General features: G+C 40.3%; 1 protein-coding gene across 4 annotated transcripts in view; it reads right to left on the reverse strand.

Moving 5' to 3' along the window:
* Adcy2 (adenylate cyclase type 2 Ac76E) overlaps positions 1-17,516 on the reverse strand; it is a 196,995-nt gene that overhangs the window by 29,118 nt on the left and 150,361 nt on the right. For all 4 annotated transcript variants that reach the window (XM_065222882.1, XM_065222881.1, XM_065222880.1 and 1 more), the window contains 3 exons: positions 14,881-15,039; positions 14,604-14,736; positions 4,938-5,406 (listed from right to left, as the gene is read on the reverse strand). In XM_065222882.1, coding sequence (XP_065078954.1) covers positions 4,938-5,406; positions 14,604-14,736; positions 14,881-15,039 — 761 coding nt within the window. The remainder of the gene's footprint in view (positions 1-4,937; positions 5,407-14,603; positions 14,737-14,880; positions 15,040-17,516) is intronic.

The raw sequence follows: 17,516 nt of genomic DNA on the forward strand, positions 1-17,516 counted from the left end.
CGAGTAGCGCAAATCCAGCACGCAAGCGACGTGAACTACTGGAAATACATTGCTGGCATCGAGAACCCTGCTGGACTGAATCAAGTGGATATTCTGCAATGAAAGCGCTGGTGGAACGGTTCTGAGTGGCTGTCACGTGCTCCGGAAGGCTGGCCGAAACCAATTCCATCCGAAGAAGAAACGGGAGCGACTGATCAAGAAGTTCGTAAGGCAACACTCGTTGCGATGACCGTTGTTCAGGTGGACTTCTGCGATGATTTGTTTGCTCGTTACTCTGGTTTCTCCAAGCTTCGTCGTGTTACAGATGTCTGCTTACGCTACGTTCGTTCTTTACGAGAACGTGCATCGCTGCGCCTTTGTGATCCGGTAAAGTACACCACCCTCAGCATTGAAAACCAGCCTATTCCTCCACTGACCACCGTAGAGCTTCAACGTGCTGAACTTCGGCTCTGTCGTCTGGCACAACAGCAATCGTTTCCCGAAGAAATTGCCGATTTAGCCAACGGGGAAAGAGTTGCCGAGTCCATCCATCGACCAGGACGATATTCTTCGTGTCGGTGGCCGGTTACGAAACGCAGCGCTCTCCGACTACGTCAAACACCACGTCGTGCTATCTGCCAGACATCCGCTATCGACTCTGCTGACTAGTTTCTTTCACTTAAAGCTACTGAACGCAGGGCCGCAACTCCTGCTAGCAACTCTCCACCAGAAATTCTGGATTCTGGGTGGTAGAAATATATCAAAATCTGTCTTCCACCATTGCCACACTTGCTTTCGTAGCAAACCCACACTAGTTCAGCAGAGCACAGCAGATCTACCGGCATCCCGAGTCTCACCAACTCCCCTCTTTTTTTATCTGCGGAGTGGACTACTGCGGACCGTTCTTCATCAAGTCAACTGTCCGTAATCGTTCACCAACGAAGGCGTACGTAGCAGTATTCGTCTGTTTCGCAACGAAGGCTGTACACATCGAGCTAGTGAGTGACCTTACCACAGCGGCATTCCTAGCAGCTCTTCGTCGAGTGGTTTCCCGCAGAGGAAGGATCGCAGAATTGCACTCGGATAACGCTACTACATTCAAGGGTGCGTCGAACGCACTCAACCGCATCTATCGGATGATGGAGGCGAACCAGCCTACGGCTGAAAGCCTCCTAAATAAAGCTAAATAATAATAATAATAATCTATCGGATGCTTAAGACGGACCAAGCTGATCGTGACAGGATCTTCAACTGGTGTTCCGAGAATGAAATCCGTTGGAAGTTCATTCCACCACGAGCACCACACTTTGGAGGTCTGTGGGAGGCTGCGGTGAAATCTACGAAAAAGCATCTCCTGAAAACTGTAGGCAACACCAACATCGCCTACGAACAAATGGTCACGCTGTTGGCCCAGGTCGAGATGTGCCTGAATTCCCGGCCGCTCACGCCAATTTCAAGTGAGCCGTCTGATCTGGAGATCCTGACACCGGGACATTTTCTCGTCGGTTCCAACATGTTCCAGAAGCTGATCTGCGTGGAGTTCCTTTCAGTACGAGTACGAGCAGACTCAGAAGCCCCTTCAAAACATTTGGGCTCGCTGGTATCCTGAGTACTTGCAGCAACTGCAATCACGGGTTACCAAAGGATGCAAACCACCGGTTACCGTTGAGGTCGGTCGAATTGTCGTCATCAAAGAGGATAATGTCCCGCCTGCAAATTGGCCGCTCGGTAAGATCATCAAGCTGCATCCGGGGAAGGATGGTGTTGTTCGAGTTGTGACTCTACGGACTTCACCAGGGAAGGACATCGTACGAGCTATGGCCAAGCTAGCGCTGTTACCATTACCGAACCCAAGCATCTGAAGTCATCAGTGTTCCAGGTAGAGCAACCTGAAAGGGAGAACTTGTTCGAAGCACACCCGTTCTGCATTCAGGTAATTGCGGTTCCATTCCTATCAAGTCGAGTCATTCAATCTACCTGGTCTTCTTTTTTGTTCCCGGTAGATGGCGAGGATCTACCCCGGACCGATCATCATCTGCACCTGTGAATTCGTGGTTGATGATTGAAACACCTCCGTGTTTCGAGGTGGCCGGAATGTGGGAGATGGAGCAAAACCAGATAGACTGACCCTACCGTAAACCTACCACACAATACCCTACACATAGGCGAGAGAGTAGGTAACAAGAGACCGCATGCCCAAATAGCCTCTGTCCAACGCTCGCCTATAACCGATCGTGGACCGAACAGAAGATCCAACTCAAACCCCCCAGTATACATATTGTAAATAACCCCAAACAATAGTTGATAGTAACAATTTCTACGAAACGGACGTGCGGTCGGTATCTCTGTGTCAATCATATCACCAACAATCAATACGAAACTAACGATTTTAAATTGGCTCACTACTTGACTAGCCTATTGGTCCCAAGTAAACGATTAACGTACCCCATTCTAGTCGAAATTCTAGTACTACACAATGTTTGTTTTGATTCGCTATGAAAGCTTGACAGATAAAATAAGGGGTTAGTGGATTTTCCTATGTTTCGAGGGGTGAATCGATTAGCTTGGGACCAAAGAGAGTACCACAGCTGAGCCAAAAAGTTGAGCACATTTCTTCGGGACCTTCTAGTCTTAGAGTTACCTCTATGATATCACCGTCTCCTTGGTGTACTATCTCTCAAGTGAGAATAGTACTAGTTCCCCACGACAAAGGGCTTGGTCGTGAACGTTGCCGTGCGGTGGCAGTAAAAGGCATTTTTCGGTGACTGCCTAACAGCAGTGAAGAAACCCCTTCGGTGGTCGGCAATAGTTCGTTACGCGAACAGTACCTTTGTTTTACGATGTTGTGTCAAGTGATTAAGAATCATCACCTCTGTAAAGTTATCAAATAAATAAATAACAATAATAAAAAAAAAACTTTCAATGTTTGTTGGGTGATGGTACTTTACGATCGATTCGAATGTATAACTCATTTTCGGCAAAATTAATAATGGGACTGTTATGATGGTGCACAGGGCAGCTAGGCCTGGAAATTTTTTCCAAACTTTATTTTTTTTTGCAAATTTGTGTATCTAAGACATTGTAAAATTTGCGATAAATTAGATATTGTCGACTTCTAGAACTAGATTTATTTTGATTTGACATATTTATTACCAGTTTATTCAAAATGTAGCACTCCTCTATTTCGAAACCTGTTCTCGTCAAATGTTGCTTCGACAAATAAGTAATCACATGTAAAAAGCATAAAACATTAGTAGATCTTTTTTTTTTTTTAATATACCCAGCATTTCTGTTAAAAAATAAACTATTCAATATTCTGAAATAAATTCATTATCATACATTTAAGTTATGTTTATTTTTTTTTCATTGTCTGCAATCTTATTTATTTTTATAAATGTAGTTTTTTTTATTAATTTTGTGTGATATATAATCTAGAATGAAAAGAACTATCCACAAGTAATTGAAATAATTTCCTGATTTTGCTAATAATTTAAATTGTATGCATTTAAATTTGTTAAACAAATGTTGAACCTTAACTTTTAATATCTTCGATTATTGCCATTATGTTAATGGCATTTAAGCTATTGTCAAGCCTCCACTAAACCGAAGTTCGTGAATCTGAGCTGAGACTTCCGACGTAAAAATCCTTACTGACGACATTGGAACAACTTTTATTAGGAAAGTATGCCAAATGAAAACATCTGTTAAATAATTTCACCAAGAAAGACAAGGTAAGCCCTGGGAGTTTTTTGATAAGGCCATAAACAATTTCATCATCACGCGGAGCTTTCACGTTTTGATTTTTTTTAGATACAGATCTTAATTTGTCCAAATCAGTCCCAAGAAATCAAACACATTTCCCTTGAGAAAATATTCAGATAATCCCAAGCAACCTGATTCTCAATAGCACTAGTAAAACCCAAACTGAAATAATGGGAACTCTCGAATTGCTTAGCAAGTTTCTGAGCTATTTCCGAATTTGTGATCAAAACTTTACTATCTTATATAAGCGCTGGAATAGGCTTTGTGAGTTTTCAAAAGGGTTTGGAACTCGGGTCTAATTTCAAAACATTATTTTCAAAATTTTTGATCCTCGGGGCAGAGAATCGCTTTTAAATTTGTTTTTGCAAATCCCACCAGATAACTTTCATGGCAGGATCGCGTGATCTTTGCTATTGCCTCATACGGACATTTTTTCAGACGGATCAAGAGCTGAAGATCATCGTCTATTATAATTGAATCGAATTTAACCTCGCATTTTGGTACTGAGGCATAAGTACAAGAGCATAATCAGTTTCATCTTTGGTTTGCAAAGGATTTTTTGTATCAAAGCTATATTCCATAAATGTTCGATATTGCTCCCAATCATCCAACTGTTTGTCGTTTATCCTCCTCAACGACGGCGGCCATATACATACATCAGCGGGAAGAGGGTGTTTATCTTGGACAGCCCGATGGTAAGTTTCGACATAGTGAGTAATTTGCTGTGGTAAACACAATGAGCTTGTTGGGGTTAACGTCCTAAGCGTCAAAAGCAGGAATTACGAATTCGCCCAATAGGTCAACGAAATAGTCTTCGCGAATATGCAGGCCGAATATTTTAACAAACTGTCTTCCTTCGGCAGGTACAATCAATTCTCTATAGGTGAATCAAAATCTCCAACAGATTACATGATTACAGATCCTGAACTATTGGACCGGACTTGGCTACCGAAATCCAACCAGTAAAGCGAATCTATCTCCACCTTTTCAACATTCCCTGGCTCAACAACTCTTCCTTGAAAATGGAACTACAGCTTGTTGGTCCAAAATTCAAAAAAGTATTTTTATATGCAATTTGACAATTTATCTTAGAACCTTTTACGCTTGGAAAATACACGCTTTTTCGTTTCAAATTTGCTAGAACGATTACTTATGTTTAATTCAAAGTTCTACCACCAACCGTATTTTACTCTTACCTTGCACGGACAGCTTCCGGCTGCCAACACGCTCCGGTAGATGTCCATTGGTGGTGATGGGTTCAACGGGCAGCGTGAGGCAGGACTTTTTACACATTTCCTGGTCACTGTCGTCGCCATTTTCAGTCGTTTCCTCGTTGATTGTCTCTGCTGTGATGGTGATGCTGGTCTGTTTGATGAGAAGCAAGGGTGACGGCGGTGGCAGCGGGCTCATCGGAGGCTGCTGCGGAAGCAGTCGTTCTTGTTCTTCGTGGATGACGCCGGATGAGATGGATGCGTGCGAACGGCGCACATCTTCTGGTGTTTTAGGTGTTCTTGGCGTTTTGGGAGTCTTTGGTGGTTCACCCAGTATGAAGGTTTCGGTCGAATCCGGTTCGGTTATTTGAATAGTGGCGGTGGTGGCCGTGGGCGACGGGGTGTGCATGTTTGATGAGGGCGACGGCTTCGGAGGATCGTTCGCTGATGGTTTCTATGTTTTATTTTTTGTCGAAGGAGAATAAATCAAGATTGGAATTGATTAGATTTGTTTTGGTAGGGAAGATGTGGTGTTTTAGGGTTGTTTGTTTATGATATTCGGAATATTTACAGGGAACCTGTGCTTTTAAAAGTGATTTCATTCATTGGATTTTTTAAAGCATGCTTATATTCAATCGTCACAGAACAGAACCAAAAGTTTCCCAACTTTAAAAGAAAAAAACAAATACCTGAAGGGGTTCGGGCATTCAACTAACTCAATTTCAAACACTTTCAACTTCTGCTTTCCGCTGTCAAACTTGCAAATTCACGAATGTCAAGTAGCGATTTGGGCGAGGTAATTAATTTTTCTTGCTCCTGGGTATTGTTCTTGCAGATTCTTCTATTTTTTTGCATGATTACAAGAACGAAAATGACGATGACGGCGACGAAGGATGAAGGTTAATTATGGGCCAAACAGCGAGCGCAGAACTCTCCTGGGATTTAGTCAAAAACCACAAAGTAAGCGAAAGCAATCAACTGGTGGCGCTGGAAGGTTCTAAAATCCCGTTGCTTTCATTTACATAATTTTCGACGTTTAGCATGCGGAAATGCTACTTGCCCCCTAAGGATGGCTGGCGACCGGGTGAGAAAAGTTTAATTAAAATTTTTGGTTTATTGCTTTGAGCTACTAGGCTTATAGCCATTGGTTGGAGATTTGGGCATTACTTCCGCTACTGGGACGACTAGATAATTCAGTTCGCTCCATTTCATTGAAATGATATAAAAAAGAGAATTGCTGTAAATTGGTCTCACAAGGATTCACCGCAATAAACTAGACGATCATTAAGTGAAAATCTCAAGGCACATATTCTTTCTAAAGCTTGACTTCCGATTCCAATTACGATAAAACATAGGCTTTCATCCTGATAGGGAACGATGTCTATCCTAAGTTATTGTCTATTAGGCTCCTGCGGCTTTCGATGCATTACATAGGATTGCCTACTTTCTGCGTTACTTGTGATCAAAGCAACTTCGTTGAACATTATTTCTCCGTCTTGTGGTAACACGCTCGAAACAGCTCACGAGAACGTTCTAAAACAAGCAACAGTAGCAATATCAATCAGTCCAACAATTTTGATAAGCAATCGTTGTTTTCGCTCGTCGCCGTTGGCAAGAGTGGAACATGCATGCAGGGTAACCATTTTGACTTGAACCTTTTCATCGTTGCTGAACGTGCAAATATACACAAACAGGCACCCACATAAATTTGAATATTCTGTACGCAAAAGAATTGCGAATAACATAATCTTATATTCTAGATAATATTTTCTTAGTTTGAGCTGCTACCAGTGGCATCTGTTTCCATTATATGGCTTCATGATGGCAATGTACAGCGTTACATATTGGAATCTGGGAGGGGTTGAGCTTTTCGAATTGCTACGACTCGACCCGGCTAAGTAAAGTTTAGTACACCGTGGCATGGAACCCGAGCTTCGTGGGTGATCATGATTTTCCCCATGAACGCTCAAACAACATTATCAAAAGCGGTAAACATTGTACCTGAAATGCCGATGGGTTTGATGATGGTCGAAAATGGTCGTTGTGATGTGGGTGGAAGAAGCAGCAGGTGTGTTTAAGATATGAGAGAAAGGAAACGGTACATCCTGGCATGTGCTGACACGACGACCACATTGGGGGAATATCGCGAGGTGTGAAAGCTGACACGAGAAAACAACAGGAAATTCGCATACAAGGGTACACGGTTTTATTTTCGCTTTGCACGAACAAAAATCCGTTTTTTTTATCTGCACAACGGTCTGTGACCTACGGGCAGGGACTTAGCTAAGTCGCGTCTGATTTGAATTAAGTATGGGGAGTGTACCAACTATGGCACTACCGGACCTCTAATTGGCCTACTGCCTAAAACCTCGAAATTTTCAACAAAACCAAAATTTCTTGTACAGGACGTTCTCCAAAGCATAGATCGAAAAACTTATTTTGAACTTAATTTAGGCCATAACTGGCACACTTCTCTTGAACCGTTTTAAGAATACATGTAAATTTCTGAGCACACGTTATTAACGCAAGATTTGACTAAAACTTTTAAGATATTCCATTTATTTATTTATTATTATTAGGTCTTCGTTACGATCGCTCAGAATATTCAAATATAATTTTTAAGCCTTAAAAATAAACACTGTTTCGTCTTACTGAAGTCAAACAAATTATTAGCAATATTGAAAGCCCTTATGCAAGAACTTATTGGACTATAGAACGTCCTGTGTCTGGAGACAACGATGAAATCAGAGTTCTGTAGTTGACGCTGAGGTACATTGAACGCGATTTCCAGTAGGAGGTTGGCACTATCGATATTACTCTCTAAAATATTAAATATAACTAGTTGTTGCAGCATCTTCCGCCTGTCTGAGAGCAGTTCCATGTCTATTAAACGGTAGCGTTCTTGATAGGACGGGAGATGTACAAGATCGTTCCACGGAAGGTTTCGAAGTGCAAAGCGTATAAACAATGTTTGCACACGTTTGATACGAATTATCTGCGATACGGGGTCCAAACTAGGACTGCGTATTCCATAATAATGCATAAAATAAAATGATCAACCATTTGAAGGACTGGCTATTAACACAACGAGAGGATGCAGCATGGAGAAACAAGGTTAAGCCGACCCGCCTTTGTATGGAAGAGAACTACTTCTCTTTCAGAGGTAACTTCTACAAGCAGACGAAAGGAGCCCCAATGGGAAGCCTCCTATCCCCCTTCCTGTGTGAACTTTTCATGGCCAACTTGGAGATAATCCTGAAGGAGAAAGGACTATAACCAAACCATTCGTTCCAGCAAAAAATGGCCGCCTTCCATAACATCATTCATCGGATGCAGACTCTTCCACTCAGCAAAACAGGAAAGGTTAAGGAATTGCAGTACATCTTCGAAACAGCGAGACTCAACGGATACAAGGAGAGAACAATCCAGGCAATCTGCAGTGTTCACTCCGCAGTCGACAGAAGCAGGCCACTCTTGATGTGTGTAACGCGATCGTCTGTTTACTCGGCAGCAACCACTGCATGGCCCTCCTCATTATTATTCATATTCAGTTCTTTCGGTCGTTGCGTCGTCGACTTTGAAAAGCAACCGTTTCGTGATGAGTGTATGAGTGCTGACCACGTTTTGCGTTCATAAGAAGCGCTCTGCCCCTGTTGGCGATACTGCCATACAATGAAACCATTGGAAGCGGCTCCCGTTCGGATGGAGGAGGCTTATTGGATAGCGGAAGATAAAGTATTTATTGTGTTGTACCTTTTGACTATAGTTTTAAGATGTATTGTAAAGTGAACAAGAATCCTCAGCTCTGTAAAGTTAATTCGATTGAGCCTTATCAAATAAATTAACAAACAAACCAAATCCAGGCAATCATCGATAAAACAGCGAAAATTCTACAAAGGAGATTTTTTACAACACTCACCGCAGCATCAGCACCCTACGAATGTCCGTTCCATTTGATCAAGATATTACTTGTAAGCTGAGATCATAGTTAAATAAATTCGGATTATTTTCAGTTTTCACTAGTAAACATAACCAGTTAAAATCATTGTTAGGATCCACTAAATACCCTGTTAATGTTTTAGGTAAAGCATGTATATAAAATAAGCTGTACACATTGTTACTGAGTGCTCTGATCAAAGTAGGCCGCGCTGCGAAAATGACGTGTTTTTGTTTTGCTGCGTCGTTTTCGTTCTATTGAAAATGTTATAAATTTACAATTTCATTTTTAAGAAATGTTAATTTGAAAGTTCCGAAGTGATGTTGAAAAGTGCATTAAGTGAAAATTTCCAAATACTTATCCGTTGCATGTGGTGCCGACTGTTCTAACCTACGTGTAGTTACGCTTAGATATGTTTATTTACCTTTTCGTTCCTATGTCCTCGATAGGAAATATCCATCTAATTCAAGACGATAATTTCAAAACTTACTAAATACGCGTCAACCAAGTATTGCACTACTGCTTGATTGAAAGTTTCAGTACATTATCAATGGTGTATATTTGCATAGATAATGTACTGGAGCGGGTCTTATCATGTGTGAAAATAGCTTCGCAATGCTTGCGTTCTTGAAATGGGCAATTGTAGCTGCGGTAGAGCTGTCGCCTTCTAACTCCCGGGTTCAAGTTTCTTGCATTCATAAGAAATGATTGCAGGCAGATTTTATCCATAACGCCACTGCCAGACAGTGAGAGTAGGGCCAAGGGTGAATCATCATTCTAATCTACGATTCCACATACTGTTAATAACCTTTTACACATGAGAACCTCCTATCGATCAGAATGAATTGTGCATATGTATCATATATCAGCAAACATTTTCAGGCGCAAAGGAGCAACAGCATCGAGCTGATAACGTTTCTTAATTCCAAAATCTGAAGACTGCTTTGAATAATATGTTAGGTAATGGGCAGCAACAACGGACAGCTTCTATTTATTAAATGCTTGATATAACAATTGCCAGCAACGCTGGCTGGGCGTATCCTATGGCTTACCCTCGCTACTAACAAAAATCCACCCTTCCCGTGACACTTATGCGGGGTCGTAGAGTTCTCTGCATCTCTCTTAAGTAAGTGTCGGACTAACATTCCTTCCCTTTCCCCACCAGATGCAAGGCCGTGGCCAGGACAGCTCTGGTCGGTTAGAGGGAGACACATCCTTTATCTACGAGGTAGTAATTAATCACAAATTACTATCTAACAGCAACGGATGAAAGTGGGTCTCCTTCTTAACAACAGTTTGGAGCTCGTACCACCTACGACATTGTGCAACCTGGTTTATGCTATACTATGCTATGCTATGTACTAATTGTAATTAAGTATATTAACTGTATTCACTAGAATTAAAGAACATACAGCGGAGGTTAATAAGACTAAAAAATACGATTTTACGAACCGTATCTTCACCATGGAATTAGAGCCTCGAGATCAACAAACAACGGAATACAACTTTACTCAACAGGGATCAAGGAAACGGGCACATGACTTTTCAAGTTACTATCTAGGACACATCAGCGAGTACCTGCTTCTACAGGAGATTAGATTTAAGTTTACCTAGCTTCTAAGTGAAAAAGTACCAAGGTTAATATATATTTGGTAAGTTTAGTCGAGTATTAGTACAAGACACTGAAGAAGTCTGCTTTATTGGAGACGAAATACGCGTATCTGTCAAGGATAAGCAAATAAGGTAGTGGAATTAAATGAAAATTGCTAATCTTTCTCTCTATATTTATACCGGTACTTCACTAAGACGCCCACATTCATCAGGAATAAAACAACTTCAATCAATGCGTACATGTTAGCTGTTTTGCATTACGGCGAATAAAACTAAGCGCGGAAAAAGCTTTCAAAATTTGCTACAGCAACATGCTCATTAAAACGAAGTTTGCTGTTTGAATGTAATGGCCTTGCATTTGTTAATATTCACAGTCAAACCATTTTCTTTGCACTAGCGGAGAAGCTCATCAATGTCAGTCTGCAGTACCAGGCAGTCCAAGGCAGACGAGATGACTCTGAACATTTTCAGATCGTCAGCATAAAGCAGCTTACCAGAAGATATCCGAAGACATATGTCGTTGATGAGGAGTACAAAGCTTAGAGGACCGAGGACACTACCTTGCGGAACGCCAGATGGAATCTCAAGTAACATTTTGTGTTATGTATACCGCTCCCGTTTCACCTGTGCATACAATGCCTTGGTTTTCTTTGCATGCACGTAACCTATAGCTCATACCGTAGTAGGCTGTGTATAAAAGAAAATGATTTACTTAGTTTGACAGTTGCACCATGACGAAGTGGCCAATGTCGTAAAAAGACCGTGGGAGTGTCCCGGTGGACCGTCAAAAGGGTTTTAGACCGAGAAAAGAAAGGACAACTATTCGCGAAGGTGGCCACAGGTCGTCCGAGGTCAGCTCGGGTTCCGAGGGTTATTGCTGCTATCAAAAGGAAGATTCGGGTGAATTCAGTGCGTTCAATAAGGAAAATGGCAAAGGAACACGGGATCAGTGACTTAACGGCACGGAAGATCGTAAAGGAAGATTGCGGGGCTAATTCGAGGGCACGAAAAAAAAACTCACATCATTACCAACCGCATCCGGGAGCTACGAGTCGAACGATGCAAGAAAATCTTGAACTTCCTTAAGCGAAAAAATCCGGTAATCCTGTTAACCGACGAGAGCATGTTTACCGTCGATCCCGCATCAAATTCCAGAACCGCCCGGTTTATTAGTTCTCTTTCGGTAAAAGACGTGGCCGACGAGCACAAGAACGGGTATCTGACCAAGCATCCTGCTAGCGTTATGGTGTTTTGATTGGTGGCCTCCGATGGCAAAACAAATGGACCCGGTGTTCATTCCAGAAGGCGACAAAGTCAACACGGAGATCTACATTTTAAGTAAGTATGTTCTTCCGTGAATCAAAGAACAGTACGGTCCGAAGCCAAATGTTGTATTTCAAAAAGATGGGGCTCCGTGCCACATCTCGAACCGCACTCAGAAGTGGTTGCAGGAATATCTTCCGTTCTGGGCGAAGAATATGTGGCCACCATCCAGCCCCGATCTTAATCCGCTGGATTACTCAATATGGCGCGTCATAAAGGCCAAGGCCTGTTCTAAACATCACCCGAGTACAGCAAGCCTCAGACAAACATTGACCCGTACCTGGAGAGAAATGGATCCAGACTACATTATTAGAACCTGCCGTGCATTCCGGAAGCGTGTGGAGGCCGTTATTGCAGCAAGTGGAAACTCGATCGATGATTAACATAGTTTAAAATTTTTGAGATTTTTTTTTTAATGTTGGCGTTGCTGAATGGTGCAAACATTATCACGCATACGGTAGCCTTCTACAAGTCAAAATCATAATCTACAGAACCTTCATAAAACCAAAATTGTTACTTGGGATGTCAAAGGTAATGGAACGTGCGGAAGTCAGCCGAACAAAGGATAGCCAGTCCATAATCCAACCGGGAAATCTAATATGTTTTAGGCTAAATCTTTAAGCTTCTTTACAGCATATGCATGAGGAACCGTATAAAACGCTTTTGAGAAGTCGATGTAGATTGAATTGACTTGGTTTCGTTGCTCAATTTCAAGAAGTAGCACGCTCGTATAGCACAGCATGTTAGTCGTGGTGAAGCGATGTGGTACGAAACCAACAACTCGGAGATTATCGGTTTAGCAGCATTCAGCACCACTCCATGAACTAGTGATTCGAGAGCCTTGCCTAGACAGCAGAGAATCGAGATCCCACGATAGTTTTCCACGTGATTCCAGATTTGTAAACAAGGATCATGAAAGTAGTTTTCCACAGACTCGGAAAGGTTTTTGACGTAGGACTACGTCTGTGATTTCTATAAGGGGGTACACTTTGTGAAAACCGAAAATGAAACATGTTACAAAATTATGAAAGATTTTGAACGTCAATAACTAAGCTGCCCCTGGACCAATTTCAATAATTTTATCACAAATGGATAAGAAATATTTCAACAGATCTATTAAGTTTAAGAATTAATTATTTCAAAACATCACTATTGAAAATTACACGAATGTGCAACTGTTGCTATGACAATTAAAATTATCTTCGATTGCCTGCGAAAAGCGTTTTCGCTAAAACATATTTCAAAGTTAAATTCCATCCGGTCTCAACAAACGATGTTTGTCAATCACCGCGTGGTGTGTGGAGGTGTTCTCCTGTACACAACGAAAGGCTGCCTGCAAGCAGCGAGCTGCAGTCCACATGAACATCCATAGAAGGACGAAGAAGCCACACCGCTATTGATCGGAATCAATAGCTCTTTTTGAGTCACTGTGGGCCATCTATGCCAAGCGCGTCATACTAAAGAGTAGAAACAGAGAGAACTCCGCTCAAATTCCTATTCCTACACAAAACACAAGCTCCTGCTGTGGTTAACAAATAACGTTTATTATATAAGACCAAAAGGCTATCCCTTGTAGTTTTTCATCTAATGAACGGTTGAACAGCAGTGCGCGTAGTAGATCGTCTTGTGAAAGGTTTAAATTCAGTAGATGAAGTCCATAGACGGTATGAGGCGTTGTGCTTGTACACGTCTTTGAAAAAACTCGAGAAAATATTGGCGGCTTAGCCACATGTAACATTACTCGGTACAAGATTGCTGGATTTTTGAGGCTTCACGTGGAGTTAAATTTAAGTGCAATATCGCATAAATCAAGCAATGTTGATAACAAAATTGCAAACAGATTTAGTTGTGTATGCCAACTATCACTCAAAATGAAACGAGGGACGTTTTTACACAATGGATCAAATTTATATTTTTCTTCATCTATTTTTTTCATTAATAGATGAAAACATATTAAGCTCTGTAAACATGATAATTCAGATTCAGACGACTAGTCCACTCCACGAAACGGGTACAATTAAGGTAATCATCGGAAAAAGGCAAGAATTCCACAAATACGATCGCTTACAATCCTTACCGCACCATGTGAAATCCAGATGTCAGTACCTTTTTATCGTAGAATCCCTAGTAAGTTAAGACAACTGTTAAAAAGTTCAGCGTAGACATCGCTAATGATTAATCATAAATTTATTAATGATTAATGATTAGGATTTTCAATAGATTACTACTCATGCTTTTTGAGATAATAATCATAAGTAAATCATTAATCTTAATCATATGCGTCACATTATATTATTTTTTTTTGAAATTAACTAATCAATGAATAATCATTCATCAAGAAAATCCTCAGATCACGCAGCACTGCTTTTATGACTTCCCTAAAGTCACCTTAAGTTTTCGTCTACAATTCTATTTAAAATTCTTATCATTTCTTAGAACTCCAGTGTAAGTCACCCCAGAAAAATATTGAAATTCTGCCCAAATTTATCTAGGAGCTCTGCCACGAATAATTTAAAAATCACTTGAAATTCTCGCCAGAATGCTCCCAGTTTGATATCACAATAAACACCAACCACGAACACAACCCTGAAGCATCCATATTTAACCCGTATGGGGAAGGATTATACCCAAACAAACAAAAAACCTTTTCCAACCCACTCACTCATCCTATCCAGCTACACCTTTCACACCTCTTGAGCACATTCATTCACACTCAGCAGGCACGTACACAGAAGAACAACAACGAATAAGTCGGAAAAGAGTAGATGGGGTCAATTTACCTTCGGTGGCACGATAAGGTATGTTTCAATTTTATGATCCGCCAGGTACGACTCCCGGCCGGCTCCTCCACCCGGTTCCACCTCGAACCGATCGCCCAGATAATCCAGCGTGGACTTCGTGATGTGAACACGTCTTGTTGGACGATGAAAAAAAAAAAGCAAAATATAATCCTCACTGTGACATAACGAAAATAATGACTTGCAACGCTCATTTGAGGCTGGGAATGCGTTTGATTTTTTTTTTGCTATTCTACAAACAAAAATAATAACTTCTTACCCGGCCACGCCTCCGCTCTCCATGTGATTCGCCAGGGTGACATCGTCGCTCCACACGTCAAACTGCCACTTGCGCAATCCGAGCACACCGCACAGGACATTTCCGGTGTGGATGCCGATTCGCATGTCCACGTTGAATCCGGTCGCTTCACGGACGAATCTGTCAGGGAGGAGAAATGGAAACTCAGATTGCAGTCAGTACACTGAAACAAATCGACATGTACCGTTTATTGGATCCATCTTATAACATAGCAATGTCAGCATATTTATTCATTCTATGTGATGATTGATAGATTCCATTGGATTATCACTTAAAAACTATGACTGCGATATGGAATGATTTCTATCGTAATTTCACATACTTAGTACTTGATAATACTTTGCTTCGAACGTGGTTAGCGATAGGTAAGAAGTATATGAATATTGTCTGATATATTTCATGGTGAAAAACTGTTGATATGTCATGGGTGGGAACAAACATCTAGAAACTAATGGAAAATCATATAAGTTTGCACTATGAGAAAATTCAGTAAAATATACCTGTTTTCATGATGAATATTGCTCACTAAAATATATATCTTATAAGATAATCATGTATATTTTATTGGAGTTGCTTTTACTGATTTTTAACGTTTGTTGATATGTCGCGTGTAAATAGACATGTAGAAACTATTGGACTGTCATTTAACTTTGCAGTATAGGAAAACATGTATATCTCATTGTAATAGCTTGCTTTGATTTTTGACGTTTAAAGATTGTAAACAGATCTATCCCAATCATTAAATAGTCATATAGAAATGCCTTTTAAGAAATCCAACAGCAAGCATTTGTTTTTGCATGTTTTTCTGGGATGAATATCGCTCCCAATAAAATACATCTTACATGATTGTTCTTTATAAATTATTGAAACAATTTTCAACGATGTTAACGTACACTCATTCATATGATAATTGGTTCCAGAAAAGAATGTATTGAGATTGAAAAAAAAATGATTCTACTGTAATATTTACTTTGCTATGATTCTAATTGTAAGCCTTCTACACGGCTAATTCAGATTCCAGCCCTAAGTAGTACTCGAACTTCATGAGCCAGTTCTATCAAATCATATAATTTAGTCGTTGATTTATTGCACACAGGTGCTTTAAGAAAGATTTGAACAAACCACACCACCGAAACGGAACATAAATTTGTCAGTGCTATTTGTCTTCACTCTAGCAAAACGAGCATAAAGTTGCACTACATTCCATGTCGGGAGAGCTGTTCTTACTTCATGCTATTTGAACGAGCTCAATCTTGAAGTCAGCCGTGGCCCAGTGGAATCGAGCACAGACACCGAAAGCATCACACCTCAACAGATCTTGATCGAATCCCAAATCAGCTACAATAAAAAAAAAGGCACAACTGTGAAAGCTCCCACTGCCTGATGTTTATTTTTCGAATTTATTTTTAGAAATCGATTAAATATATGTGTCAGAAGAAGAAGTAAATTTCATGTTATTTTCACATAAACTTTACTTCGATTGATTTATGACACATATATTATATTGTGGTGAAAAGTATAGCTTATGCTTATGGGTTTCAAATCCATTTCAGTTAATTATTATAATTTAATCGATTTTCATTTATCATATGACGATCATATAAAAGTTACCAAATTATCAGCATTGTAAATGTATCAGATATTCATATAGAATTTACCTGACACATTTTCAATCATATCATTTTCAATGGATTATCTTATAGCGCAAATTTATTAGACTTCCACATAACAGGAATATGTCAAATTCGTTCAGTGTAGTGTGACGAACATTGGAAATCGTGGAGCATTAAAATGACGATGCAATAATTGAATTCAGGTTGACATTAAAAGTTTGTTTTAACGAGCGGAATTTGTACCGCTTCGCTTGGCATAGCTGTCCGAGTGAGTGCATCCACGCGGCAGTTTGAATACACAGCTTTATTATTTGATTGAAAAGTAGTCCCTAAGGTTATTGTGTTCAACTTGTATTATGGTTTAGTTTAAGTGGAAAGATTGGTTAGAGAAAATTGTTAGCATTGAATCGTTGTGGAAATTTCGTAAATAATGGAACGAAAGCTAAACTTCTGAATCAGTGCTGAGGTTTGTCATTGTCATGGACAGACTTTTGCGCGATAATGAAAAAAATGTTTATCACGTAGTCACTGGTGAACTTGATCCTCAGAAAAACCTTTGTCAAAATCTCATTCATTTTTTCGTTAATAACAAAGTTTCACCCAGTAACAAAAAGTGCAATTTCGTGCATTCTGTGTCACATTATTGTTATCCAAGCATTTCAGGACTTAGATGATTGTTCACTTTAACAGCTCCATGTAATTGTGTTGCTCAAGTCATTTAATTTCGTAACAAATTTAGGTAATAAAAAGTAAGAGGTTGTATGCAAGACACGTAGTACACAAGCAACACGACAATAGATTCGACGTAGGATTACAAAAGGTAGCTTCGATGTCACAGCAAAGAATAGTAAATATTAAATTGATTTCTTAACTCGATATCAGTGAAAAAGTTCGATAGGTTGAAATTCGGAAGCAATTTGAGAGTTCTATTTATGAGTTGCTCTGTCGATGTCCATGTAGTACAAGGCAATCCTGGACGATATG

The sequence above is a fragment of the Ochlerotatus camptorhynchus genome, unplaced genomic scaffold, assembly GCF_037179485.1.
Source record: "Ochlerotatus camptorhynchus isolate MF236.1 unplaced genomic scaffold, CSIRO-AGI_Acam_v1.1 ptg000180l, whole genome shotgun sequence".
Taxonomy (NCBI): Eukaryota; Metazoa; Arthropoda; class Insecta; order Diptera; family Culicidae; genus Ochlerotatus; species Ochlerotatus camptorhynchus.